The 13,341-nt window shown below is 42.8% G+C and overlaps 1 protein-coding gene across 3 annotated transcripts in view; it reads left to right on the top strand.

Moving 5' to 3' along the window:
- itpr3 (inositol 1,4,5-trisphosphate receptor, type 3) overlaps nucleotides 1-13,341 on the top strand; it is a 150,477-nt gene that overhangs the window by 113,487 nt on the left and 23,649 nt on the right. For 2 of the 3 annotated variants that reach the window (XM_089004746.1, XM_089004756.1), the window contains exons 44-52: nucleotides 573-656; nucleotides 732-842; nucleotides 2,329-2,521; nucleotides 5,033-5,152; nucleotides 5,232-5,407; nucleotides 7,417-7,581; nucleotides 7,650-7,839; nucleotides 7,904-8,008; nucleotides 12,212-12,330. In XM_089004746.1, the coding sequence (XP_088860872.1) occupies nucleotides 573-656; nucleotides 732-842; nucleotides 2,329-2,521; nucleotides 5,033-5,152; nucleotides 5,232-5,407; nucleotides 7,417-7,581; nucleotides 7,650-7,839; nucleotides 7,904-8,008; nucleotides 12,212-12,330 (1,263 nt within the window). The remainder of the gene's footprint in view (nucleotides 1-572; nucleotides 657-731; nucleotides 843-2,328; nucleotides 2,522-5,032; nucleotides 5,153-5,231; nucleotides 5,408-7,416; nucleotides 7,582-7,649; nucleotides 7,840-7,903; nucleotides 8,009-12,211; nucleotides 12,331-13,341) is intronic. The other variant, XM_089004738.1, reaches the window with a different exon arrangement.

Here is a 13,341-nt window from a genome sequence, read left to right on the forward strand (position 1 = left end):
GCTAGCTAGATAGCTAACGGATAGCTAATAAATAGGTAATACTTAGCCAGATAGCCAACAGCTAGCCAGCTAACTAATATATAGATAATAAATAGCTAATAGATAGCCAGATAACCAACAGCTCGCCACCTAATAGCCAGCCAGCTAGACAGCTAATAGCTAGCTATATAGCTAATGGATAGCTAATAAATAGGTAATAGGGAGACAGATAGCTGACAACTAGCCAGCTAGACACCTAATAGCGAGTCAGCTAGCTAATAAATAGCTAATAGATAGCCAGTTAACCAACAGCTAACCAGCTAACAGCCAGCAAAGTAGACAGCTAATAGCTAGCGAGCTAGCTTGCTAATGGATAGCTAATAAATAGCCAGATAGCCAACAGCTAGCCAGCTAACAGCCAACCAGCTCACCCACAGAAGAACTTTATCCTGTGACTGTAAAGTGACCTTGAGAGTTTTGAAAGGCGCTTAGAAATCAAAAGTATTAATATTATTATTCTGAAAGGCTTTTTAATTTCTGATTCAGATTCATTTTGTTGGTGGTGAGCAACGATGTGTCATGTTTGTTTGCAGCTGGCACGACACAACCGGGTGTTGCAGAACCTTCTGAAGCCTCCGAAGAAGAGCAAAGAGGGCAAGGAAGGAATCTCCTCCATGGTAAACGTAACGATCCCTTACGTACTCTCGACATAGACATGTGTATGCATTCAAGTCTTGTTATTGTTTTGTCAGTTAAACTTGAATAATCGGCCACTGTCGCAAATGTTGAAGTCATCAATACCGACCGCCATTGTGGAACAAGACCCACTGGAGTACTACGACATGCTCACTTCTCAAATAGAGGTACTTCGACATGCTCATTATCATGCGAATAATAATAATAATAATAATAATAATAATAATAATAATAATAATAATAATACTGTAATCCTCATCTTATTTTTGGCTATCTGGCTGGCTAGCTATTAGCTATCTAGCTGGGTAGCTATTAGCTGTCTGTCTGGCTGGCTGTTAGCTTGCTAACTGTCACTATTTATTAGCTATGCATTAGCTAGCTAGCTTTCTATCTATTTGAAGTTAGATAGCTTTCTATCTATTTGAGTTACTTTCGGATTGAGTGAACGCTGGCGCGTGTGGCTGCCGCTGCTCACCCACAGAAAAACTTGTCATGTGACTGTAAAGTGACATGGCGGGCGTACATTATTTGTTTTTTGACTTCAAGACGACGGAGAGTGGCTGCCTTTCCAGCAGCTCATGTATTTTGGTTTTCTACTTTCATTCCTTTTATAACTTTGCTGCTGTGAACTATAAATTCTCCACTGCGAGACGAATAAAGGCAAATCCAATCCAAATCAAATGTATTATTATTATTATGAGATGCTTCCAGTTTACCGCACATGTGCACGTTATGCTTTTATCAATCTGACTGTACACAGCGATAAAAAATATATATCATACCTGTCAACCTTGGCTAATAGCTGCTCGTATAAATGATTACAATTCCCCTATAAAAGTTTTCATACGGCGTACATTATTTGAAATGATAAAGAACGCTAACAATGCCGGATTAAAATGTATGAATTAACTAGCTGGCTATCTAGCTAGCAAAATGGGTAACTCGCTAGCTATCTATTTGCTATCTATTAGCTATCTATTAGCTAGCTGGACATCTAGCTTGCTATCTACAGTATTAACTGTCTAGTTGGCTATCTACTGTATTTGAGTATTTGTATTTGAGTTACTTCCGGGTTGAGTGAATGCTGGTGCGTGTGGCTGCCGCTGCTCACCCATAGAAAAACTTAGCCTGTGACTGTCACTTCGAGAGTTTTGAAAGGTGCTTATAAATCAAATGTATTATTATTATTATTATTATTATTATTAGTATTATTATTATTATTAGTAGTAGTAGTAGTAGTAGTAGTAGTATCTTCATCATAAAAATAATGTCAACAAAAACATTAGGGACCTAGCCGCAATCGCTGCTTGTGCCCAAACTGGAGCCGCAAAATCTATACAGCACCTTTACAGCCATGGTAACGTTGGAATACTGGCCATTGGAATTGTCTTTATTTTAATATTAAGATCCCAGCAGCCAAGTTATCTGGGGCTTCATTCAGGGTCACCCATGGCAAACGGTTCCGAGGTGAGGGCCAAAGCATGGCTCAAAGTGCTCCTTCTGATGATGAATCCGCTGCAATTCCAAGCCGCGGCAGTTCCGCATCCTCATAGGCGCTCCTTTCTTGCTTCTCAACCCATGCATCCATCCAAGCCTCAAACTGGGCCTTTGTGTTTTTTTGATTTCCGATCGTTGGTGTGTGATGGTGTACAGATTGTGCGAGAGGATCGCAGCATGGAGCAGATCGTGTTTCCGGTGCATCCCATCTGTGAATTTCTGACAGAGGAATCCAAGTTACGCGTGTTCAACGCCACCGAGCAGGATGAGCAAGGCTCCAAGGTGACGCACTTCTTTGAGCAGACGTCTTTCCTGCATGGAGAAATGGAGTGGCAAAAGAAGCTGCGCAGTGAGTTTCACAAGTGAAATGCTCTCGTCATCACGATTAGCTTCGATGCTAAGACGCTTGCTTGTCCCTATCGAAACACCTCCCGAAACTGAAACGCTCTCACGTGTACGACCGAGTGCTCCACCGCGCAACTGAATCATTCCAAGCTCACAATTAACTCATTCGCTGCCATTTTATCATTCATTCGTAAATTGAAAAGATGACGTGGATTCCCAAATTTGTTCAGGTTTTGTTTTATTTTTAATTTTTTTTATGCTTGAATGCCGATAAAGCGCTGGTCAGACCTCTGGCAATGTTTTTTCCCCTTCCACAAGGGGGCAGCATTTGCCTTTTTTTCCATGTTAGCACTTTGTTTCAGCTTCGGCTCTTGTTAAAGCTATATAGAAACCAATATGGATTTATTGTAATTTGTACAGCTGCCCTCATTTCAAGCTCAGATAACTCGCGACCCATATAACTTGGGAATGAACTAATTGTTTTCTGATTAAAGAAGAGAGATTCAGGTTTGTAACGCTACATTGAATGTTTATGTACAGTGATACCTCAGCTCACGAACTTAATTGGTTCCCAGAAAGTGTGTGTAGGGCGAAAAGTTCATCTGCCAAACATTTATTTCCCATAAGAAACCATTCGTCTGTGTAAGCTCTCAGTCGTACAGGAGTGGTCCATCGATGAGAAGGTTTCTTCAGCCGTCATCTGTACAAAAGTGAAGGTTTCGGACGTTTCGCCTCCTATCCAAGAGACTTCGTCAGCGAACTAAAGTCTGACTGGTCGTATCGGCCCCATTTATATATCCCTAATGTCCAGACCTAGTGGTGCCGGACACAGCTATGATAGGTCCCTACTCTCAGGTTGGGGGGGGTGCGGGACCCCCCCCTGTGGCCCCACTGATTGTTCCTACATTCCTGACTAACGATTGGCCTATTACCTCCACTCCCCCCGGTATCACCTCATCAGCATAACGACCCTCATCAGCATTGCGAAAGTTGCCTAACCTGTTTTGCCTGAGCAGGCTGTTGTATGAACGATCCAAATTGAACCTCACACCACCAGACCGGTTTAATGAAGGATTTTGTTGTTTTATAAGAATCGCCTCTTTTACCCCCCTTTCAAACCATCTATGTTCTTTCGCTAAGATTTTAACCTCGTTGTCGTCAAATGAGTGGTTAGTAGGTTTTAGGTGCAAATGTACTGCCGATTGAGGCCCACTAGTATTATCCCTGCGATGTTGATAAAGTCTTTTTTTGAGAATTTGTTGAGTCTCCCCAATGTACTGCTCTTTACAATTTTCATTCTTACAATGTATGGAATAAACTACATTACTTTGCTTTTCATTTGGTAGCCTATCTTTTGGATGCACTAATTTTTGCCTTAACGTGTTTATCGGTTTGAAATAAGTAGGTCCCGCGCCCCCTCCAACCTGAGAGTAGGGACCTATCATAGCTGTGTCCGGCACCACTAGGTCTGGACATTAGGGATATATAAATGGGGCCGATACGACCAGTCAGACTTTAGTTCGCTGACGAAGTCTCTTGGATAGGAGGCGAAACGTCCGAAACCTTCACTTTTGTACAGATGACGGCTGAAGAACCCTTCTCATCGATAAGAAACCATTAAAAATGAGAATAATCCGTTCCCAGGTCCCCATAAAACAAACTTTTCTACGAAATAAGCCTTAAAACTACACAAAATATACCTTATTTTATGTATAATAAATGTACTATTGGATTCTAATTAAAGAAATAAACTGTACTATATAATAAAGTCGTTTTATTGACCTTTTCAACCTCTTCTATTGCCTGAGACCATTGCTTACTCAACACGGAAACACCTTTAGCCACATAGATTCCTTGTACTTAAGGATGGTAGCAATGGTCGACTTTGCGTACTGGTACTAGGACGCTAAGTGACACAAACGCACACCTCGTTGGTGTTTTTTGATGAGCTCCTTCTTCTGCTCGACCGTCATTTTCTTTTGTGTCTTCTTTGGGTTAACACTAGCCTGTGGTGGGGTCTTTTTAGGTCCCATAATACCAAAAGTACTCCACTCGATAGCAAATCACGTCTGCACTCAAAGAGTGAGTGTGGAAAATTAGCCCGCCAGCCACCGTGGCGCTGCGTGGTTTGGTTTGTTTGCCGAAAACTAGTTTGTCTGCCAAGATTATATTCTCGCGAATTTAATGTTTGTAAGGCGAAAAGTTTGTGAGCTAAAGCGTTTGCAAGATGAGGTATCACTGTATTTCTAAAACTCAATATTCTGTGGGTCCTGGAATTGGAGTTACAATGCTAAAAACCCTGGCACGGGAGTGACAACATTTTTGCTCATCGTCTGGCAGTCAATGAGTTCATATTGGTTTGCTCTGATATTTATTCCAAAACAAATATACCCTGACGCACACATTTTCTGAAAATATCTCACATCCCCTCTACCAAAGTGCCCGACTGAATTAACTGAAGCATTGAACACATTGCTGTCCTCACATGCACTTGAATGACTTGAATGTGTGTTAGGCATGCCGGTGCTGTACTGGTTCTCCCGGAGGATGACACTGTGGGGCACCATCTCCTTCAACCTGGCCGTCTTCATCAACCTCATCATCGCCTTCTTCTACCCTTACGACTCCGGTCAAGGTGCGTGTTATCATACTCGGTTGATGTCAAGTGTCCAATGTGTTTCAACTTAACTCCTCCCCCTTCTCTGCCCTACCAGCGGGAGCCATCGACGACTCCATGCTCCTGATGCTATTTTGGGTTCTGACCGGACTTTCAGTGCTGGCCATGCTCTCCCAACGCTATGGCCTTCAGCCGCTGACTTTGGCTCTCATCCTAAGGTCCATTTACCACTTGGGTATCAGGAACACGTTGATCTTTCTTGGCACGCTCAATGTAAGACCAACCAAATCATGTCTCTTAACACCTTCACATTAAAAATAGGAGGTAGAACGCCATTTCCGAATTTGTACGGGTTTTGGTTCTTCTTGCTTGGGTGTAGATAAAGCGCTCGTCAGACATCTGGTAATGTTGTTTTTTTTCCAGGTTAGTGCTTTGTTCCAGCTTCGGCTGTTGTTAAAGTGCTATATAAATTGTATTTTGTACAGCTGCCCACATTTCAAGCTCAGATAACTCCAGACCCATGTAACTTAGGAATCAACTCTTTTCTTCTGTTGAAAGCAGACAGTCTCAGGTTTCTAACGCTATATTGAATGTTTATGTAGTCTGAAAACTCAATGTTGTGTGGGTCCTGGAATTCCAATTCCCTGGCACGGGAGTCGATGCTGCCAGTCAATGAGTTAATGTTACCATTTACAGTCCACTTCAAAATGATTCAAACAGCTGGGTGAATGACATTGTTTAGTTTGGTTTTGTTTTTGTTCTGTTATGTTTTGTTCTTTTAGCACCAATTTGTGTTAACTGAAGTCCAGTTTTTCTTTCATGGTATTTCCACAACCTTTTCCTCGTTTACAAGTTCCGAAAAGAATGGCCTTCCCGCCAGCTATGAACACTGTACTCACAAACTTTTCACCTCCCAAACATTAAATTCGCGAGCATCTAGTCTCGGCGGACGAACTATTTTTCGGCGGACGAACCAAACCACATGGCGCCATGGTGGCTGGCGGACTACTTTTGGGCAGGTGAACACATAATCATGCGGTCGAACAGCGCTACGGTGGCTGCCGGACTAGTTTTCGTCACCCACTTCCTTTGAGTGCAGACGTGGTTTGTTATCAAGTGGAGTACTTTTGCGATTATGGGAGCGAAAAAGACCCCATCACAGGCTGGTGTTAAGCCAAATAAGACACAAAAAAATTGACGGTCGAGCAGAAGGAGATCATGGGAAAACACCAACGAGGTGTGCGTTTGTGTGACTTAGCGTCCCAGTACCAGTACGCTAAGTCGACCATTGCTACGTGTGGCTAGGGGTGTTTCTGTGTTGTCTAAGCAAGGTCTCCGGCAATAGAGGAGGTTGAAAAACTTCTGTTTATTTGGATTAACGAAAAGCAGCTAGCAGGGGACAGTGTGAGTGAGGGTATTATCGCCGAGGAAGCACAGCAACTTCACTCGGATATCATCAAGAGGCAACTACATCAAGGACCATCACAATGGTCAATAAAACGACTTGATTATACAGTACAGTTTATTTCTTTCATGACAATACAATAGCACATTTATTATACATAAAATAAGGTTTCTTCAGCCGTCATCTGTACTTCTTTGAAAGTTTCAAAGAAGTACAGATGACGGCTGAAGAAACCTTTTCATCGATGGACCACTCCTGTACGACTGAGATCTTACACAGACACATAAAAAAAGGTCTATTTTGTATAGTTTCAAGGCTTATTTAGTAGAAAATGATGTTTTATGGGGACCTGGGAACAGATTATTCTCGTTTTATAATTTCTTATGGGAAATAAATGTTTGGCAGACAAACTTTTCGCCTTACACTTTCTGGGAACCAATTAAGTTTGTGAGCTGAGGTATCACTGTATTTTGTTGCTTCTATGCCTTTTCATGAGAGTCTTAGGACATGGCTACCTGTTGGCTATCTAGCTAGCTGGTTGGCTATCTGTTAGCTTTCTATCCAGCTGGCTAGCTATCTATTAGCTAGCTGGCTATCTATTGGCTATCTATTAGCTAGCTAGTTGGCTGGCTGGCTATCTATTCGCTATCTAATAGCTAGCTAGCTAGCTAGCTAGCTAGCTAACTTTTTATTTATTTGAGTTATTCCCGTTGAGTGAACGCTGTCGCGTGTGGCTGCCGCTTCTCACCCACAGAAAACGGATCCAATTACTGTAAAGTGACCTTGAGAGTTTTGAAAGGCGATTGTGAAATGAAATGTATTATTATTATTATTATTATTATTATTATTATTATGACGGTCTCTATGTTACTTGCAGCTGATCAACAAAGTGGTGTTTGTGGTGAGCTTTGTGGGCAACAACGGAACATTCATCATGGGCTACAAGGCCATGGTGATGGACGTGGAGTTCCTGTATCATCTGGCCTATGTGCTCACATCCACGTTGGGCCTCTTTGTGCATGAACTCTTCTACAGTATCTTGGTAGGTCGCTCGCGAAATCCACCAAATTGCATTCCCACCAGCACTAACGAGCGTGACCATGTCGTCAGCTCTTTGACCTGATTTACCGCGAGGAGACCTTGTTCAACGTGATCAAGAGCGTGACGCGCAACGGACGCTCCATCCTGCTGACGGCGCTGCTGGCCCTCATCCTGGTCTACCTCTTCTCCATCGTGGGCTTCCTGTGCCTCAAGGAGGACTTCATCATGGAGGTGGACCCCCTGCCACAGATTGCCGCAGGTAATTCCCTCCGGGATACAATCTGGCGACCCAATCAATGATCGTAAACCGTTTGCTGTGTCAGCTCCTAACCAGAGAAACCCGTCAGAGGACTTCTTCAAATCGTGTTCCATCGATGGCATCCAATGCTCAGGGGAGGATTATACTGCAGCTGACAGCGAGGACAGTGGTATGCATTGAGGTTTAGTTTAGGTACTTTTCAATATGCTGGGAAAATGAGGCCTGGATGGACATTGAGGACCACACCCGGCCAATGTTGCCTCTAAGCTGTGCGCGTGCGCAATCGCGCACTGCTTGCACATACGCAGCGCACAAGAACACCTACGCAGCGCACATTTTGCAATGTAACTCAATGAGTGACAGGTGTCCAGCCAATAATGCCGTACAGTTCATGTACGCTACGCAGCCAATCGGAGCAGAACGGCGTGAATGTGCCCTGCCCGTGCGCACCGTGATACTGGCGTGATACTGGTGTGTGGCCACAGCGCACACGTCTGATGTTGCTCACAGTGGTCCTCAGTGTGCTCAGGGAGCTTGTGTGTCTGCCCAGACACATGAAAAATTCGAGGGAACATTGCACCCGGCGTTTAGTCCTGAATCCTGAACGGTTGGATTACGACAAACTCAACTATATTTTTAAAGCGCTATAAAACAGCCACCACTGTGCACGCTACATCAAAATCAGAATCATCTTGATTGCAAAGTACATAAGTAAAACACACAAGGAATTTGTCTCTGGTAGAACACGCTGCACTCGTATCATTATAAAAAAAAAATTGCAAAGAGGCAGTGTACCGTTAGACTTGGCTTTCTGTTCAGAATCAGATAATGTTAATGCTACGAATAATGATGATGATGATGAATAATAATAATAATAATAATAATAATAATAATAATAATAATAATAATAATAATAATAATAATAATAATAATAATAATCTTCAGGGTTGCCACGGCAAATCAGTGTCCTCCATCTAACCAGGTTTTGTCATAATAATAATAATAATAATAACAATAATAATCTACTTCAGGTGGCGCCACAGCAAATTATTTTCCTCCACCCAACCTGGTTTTGTAATAATAATAATAATAATAAGAAGAATAATAAGAATGATTATAATAATGAAGACAATAATAATAATAATAGTAATAATCTTCTTCTTTTCCTTTCGGCTTTTCCCCTCAGGGGTCGCCACAGCGAATCAATGTCCTCCATCTGTCCCGGTTTTGTGCATCCTCTTCTCTCACACCAGCTACCTTCATGTCCTCGTTGACCACATCCATAAACCTCCTCTTCGGTCTTCCTCTCGGTCTCCTGCCTGGCAGTTCAAGGCTCAGAATCCTTCTCCCTATATAGTCACTCTCTCTCCTCTGGACATGTCCAAACCATCTCAGTCTGGCCTCTCTGACTTTCTCTCCAACACTTCTAATATGAGTTGTCCCTCTAATGTACTCATTCCTGATCCTATCCAACCTGGTCACTCCCAAAGAAAACCTCAACATCTTCAGCTCTGCTACCTCCAGCTCTGCTTCCTGTCTTTTCTTCAGTGGCACTGTCTCCAGTCCAAACATCATGGCTGGTCTGACCACTGTTTTATACACTTTTCCTTTCATCATCCTAGCTGAAACCCTTCTATCACACATCACACCTGACATTTTTCTCTAGCCGCTCCAGCCTGCCTGGACACGCTTCTTCACCTCTTTTCCACACTCTCCATTGCTCTGGACAGTTGACCCCAAGTACTTAAAATCCTCCACCTTCTTTATCTCTTCCCCCTGTAGCATCACTCTTGCACTTGGATCCCTCTCATTCACACACATATATTCCGTCTTGCTGCGACTGATCTTCATTCCTCTCCTTTCAAGGGCATATCTCCACATCTCTAATTTCTCCGCCACCTGTTCCCTGTTCTCGCTACAGATCACAATGTCATCTGCAAACATCATGGACCAAGGAGATTCTTGTCTAACATCGTCTGTCAGCCTGTCCATCACCATAGCAAACAAGAAGGGGCTCAGAGCTGACCCCTGGTGGAATCCCACCTCCTCCTTGAATTCCTCAGTCATACCGACAGCACACCTCACAACTGTGTTACAGTCATGATACATGTCTTGCACCGCTCTGACATACTTTTCCGTCACTCCAGACTACCTCATGCAATGCCACAGCTCTTCTCTGGGCACCCTGTCATACGCTTTCTCCAGATCTACAAAGACACAATGCAATTCTTTCTGACCTTCTCTGTACTTCTCTATCAGCATTCTTAAAGCAAACACTGCATCTGTCGTACTCTTTTTTGGCATGAAGCCATACTGGTGCTCACAAATGTTCACTTCTGCTTCTAGCTTCAACTACTCTTTCCCAGAGTTTCATTGTATGGCTCATCAACTTTATACCTCTCTAATTAGTACAACTCTGCACATCTCCTTTGTTCTTAAAAATGGGCACGAGTACACTTCGTGTCCATTCTTCAGACATCTGTTCACCATCTAAGATCTTGTTGAATAACCCAGTCAGGAACACCACCGCCACCTCTCCAAGACACTTCCATACCTCGACTGGTAAATCATCAGGCCCAAGTGCCTTTCCCCCCTTCATACTCTTCAGCGCCCTCCTCACTTCATCCTTGCTAATGCTAGCTACGTCTTGGTCCACAACAGTCACGTCTTCTACTCTTTCTTCCTTCTCATTTTCCTCATTCATCAATTCTTCAAAGTACTCTTTCCATCTTGCCATCACACTACTGGCACCTGTTAATACATTGCCAGTACATTGTCTATCCTTAATTACCCGAACCTGCTGCAGGTCCTTACCATCTTTGTCTCTCTGTCTCGCCAGCCTCTAAAGATCAGTCATCAGTCTCGCCTTCCTTGCTGTCCAGCCGAGTATACAAGTCATCATAGGCCTCTTGTTTGGCCTTTGCCACCTTTACTTTAACCGTGCGCCGCATCTCCTTGTACTGCTGTCTACTCTCGTCCGTCCTCTCAGTGTCCCACTTCTTCTTTGGTAACCTCTTTCTCTTTGTACACTCCTGCACCTCCCTATTCCACCACCAAGTCTCCTTATCTACCTTTCTTCTTTCGATACACCAAGTACTTTACGACCTGTGTCTCTGATTATGTTCGCTGTAATAATAATAATAATAATAATAATAATAATAATACAGTAAAGTCTCGTTATATCGATATCGGTTATATCGATAGTACCGCTTATTACGATACTATTTTCATTTCCCTTGCACATTTCTAGTCTTTTTATGTATAATTAGTACTGTTTAGTACGATACCCGGTTATTAAGATAATCCGGTTATCACGGTGCTCCTTTTCATCCCCCGCCGGCCATTTTTGTTGTTTATATCGATATATCCGTCGCGCCATTGGTCAACTTGGTCATGTGTCTTGTTACGTGAGCCGCCATCGGTCGCGCCATTGGTCGACTTGGTCACATGAGCCGCCATCGGTCGCGCTATTGGTCGACTTGGCCGTGTGACTTTGTCACGTGACACGCCATCGGTCGCGCCATTGGTCAACTTGGTCACGTGTCTTGGTTACGTGTCACGCCATCAGTCGCGCCATTGGTCGACTTGGTCAGGTGACTTGGTTACGTGCCCAGCACCCGTGTAGCAGAGCCATTTTCATTTTCAGACGCTAGCTCGTGTGTAGCAGACGAGATTGAAGTGTTTGTGTTGTAAAAATGGGAAGCAGAAGAAGATTGATGACTTTTTTAAATTGTATACATAATACAGTAAGATGTAAGCGTTGCAGTTTCCCTGTTGTGTTATGTACATGCCCACTGTACTGTATATGAATGCAATCGTTTTTTGCAACAATGTTTCTTGTTTTGTCTGCTGAAGCGCGAGGATTTTGAAAATTATTAACATTCCATTCAGATTCGGATAATATGCTTTCTTGTTACACATCCAGTTATGAATATGTTTCAAATACACTGTAGTTCTGAAGATTAAAGCATACATGTTTACAATCATTAAAGAATTATATGTGCCATTTTGAGGCAACATTGGGGGAACATCTCTCACCCAAAAAAAAAAAGGGAGCTAATGGCCAGCTCCGTTTCTTATATGGCGCTTGGCTGCCCTCTTTTGGCGGCTTTTGTTTAATGCAGTTCGGCGCAGGATCGGATATATCGATAGTCCCGGTTATATCGATATTTTTTCGGACTCCCTTGAATATCGATATAACGAGACTTTACTGTAATAATAATAATAATAATAATAATAATAATAATAATAATAATAATAATAATAATACGACTACTACTACTATGACTACTGATAATAATAAATAATAATAATAATAATAATAATAATAATAGTAGTACTAGTAGTAGTTTTCAATGTTTTGTTTTTGCAGATGAGTCCAGCAGTGAGCGCGCGTGCGACACCCTCCTGATGTGCATCGTGACAGTGTTGAATCACGGCCTGAGAAACGGCGGCGGCGTGGGCGACGTCCTGCGCCAGCCGTCCAAGAATGTAAGCGCTTCATCCTGCTCGTTTCCACTTGACGTAGCAATTTACAATCAAAGTCAGAATGCATTTAATCGTCCCACAATGGGGACATTTGCAATATAGGTTTGTCGTTTGGTGTACTTTGCCACTCCCCCACCAATGCCGCACCGTATGCTTGGACATTGGGGCCGTTTCTCCTCTTCAGGCACAAGTCAATAAAGGTGCCCTTTGTTTGGTCCGAGTTGTGGCATTTAGGTTAACGTCTCTTCCATTGATCAAAAGAAAAGGCTTGGCTTTGAGCATGTCGATCGCACTCTAAACACACAGTCACAGGGCAAACACCGAGCGGTCAAAACCGTATCGCTTCTGACTCATGACGAGAACACTGCCCACACCCATTTAAGCTTGAGCATCGTAATTGTCCCCCCGCCAGCTTAGACACGCCCAAGTTACAATTGCCAATCAGCCATTCAAAACCAGTGATACAGTGATACTTCAGCTTACGAACTTAATTGGTTCCCAGAAAGTGTGTGTAAGGCAAAAAGTTCGTCTTCCAAACATTTATTTCCCATAAGAAACCATTAAAAAGGAGAATAATCAGTTCCCAGGTCCCCATAAAATGTAATTTTCTTCGAAATAAGTCATAAAACCACACAAAATAGATCTTATTTTGTGTATAATAAATGGGCTATTGGTATGGTCATTAAAGAAATAAACTGTACTGTATAATCAAGTCGTTTTATTGACCTTTATGATGGTCGTTCATGTCGTTGCCTCTTGATGATATCCGAGTGAAGTTGCCGCGCTTTCTCTGCGATAATCCATCACTCACTGTCCCCTGCTAGCTGCTTTTTTTGTTATTTTTTTCAACCTCTTCTATTGCCTGAGACCGTTGCTTAGACAACACAGAAATACCCTTAGCCACATGTAGCAATGGTCGACTTAGCGTACTGGTAATGAGACGCTATGTGACACAAACGCACACCTTGTTGGTGTTTTTCCATCATCTCCTTCTTCTGCTCGACCATCATTTTC

The sequence above is a fragment of the Hippocampus bargibanti genome, linkage group LG01, assembly GCF_051943395.1.
Source record: "Hippocampus bargibanti isolate YZ-2025 linkage group LG01, ASM5194339v1, whole genome shotgun sequence".
Lineage (NCBI taxonomy): Eukaryota > Metazoa > Chordata > Actinopteri > Syngnathiformes > Syngnathidae > Hippocampus > Hippocampus bargibanti.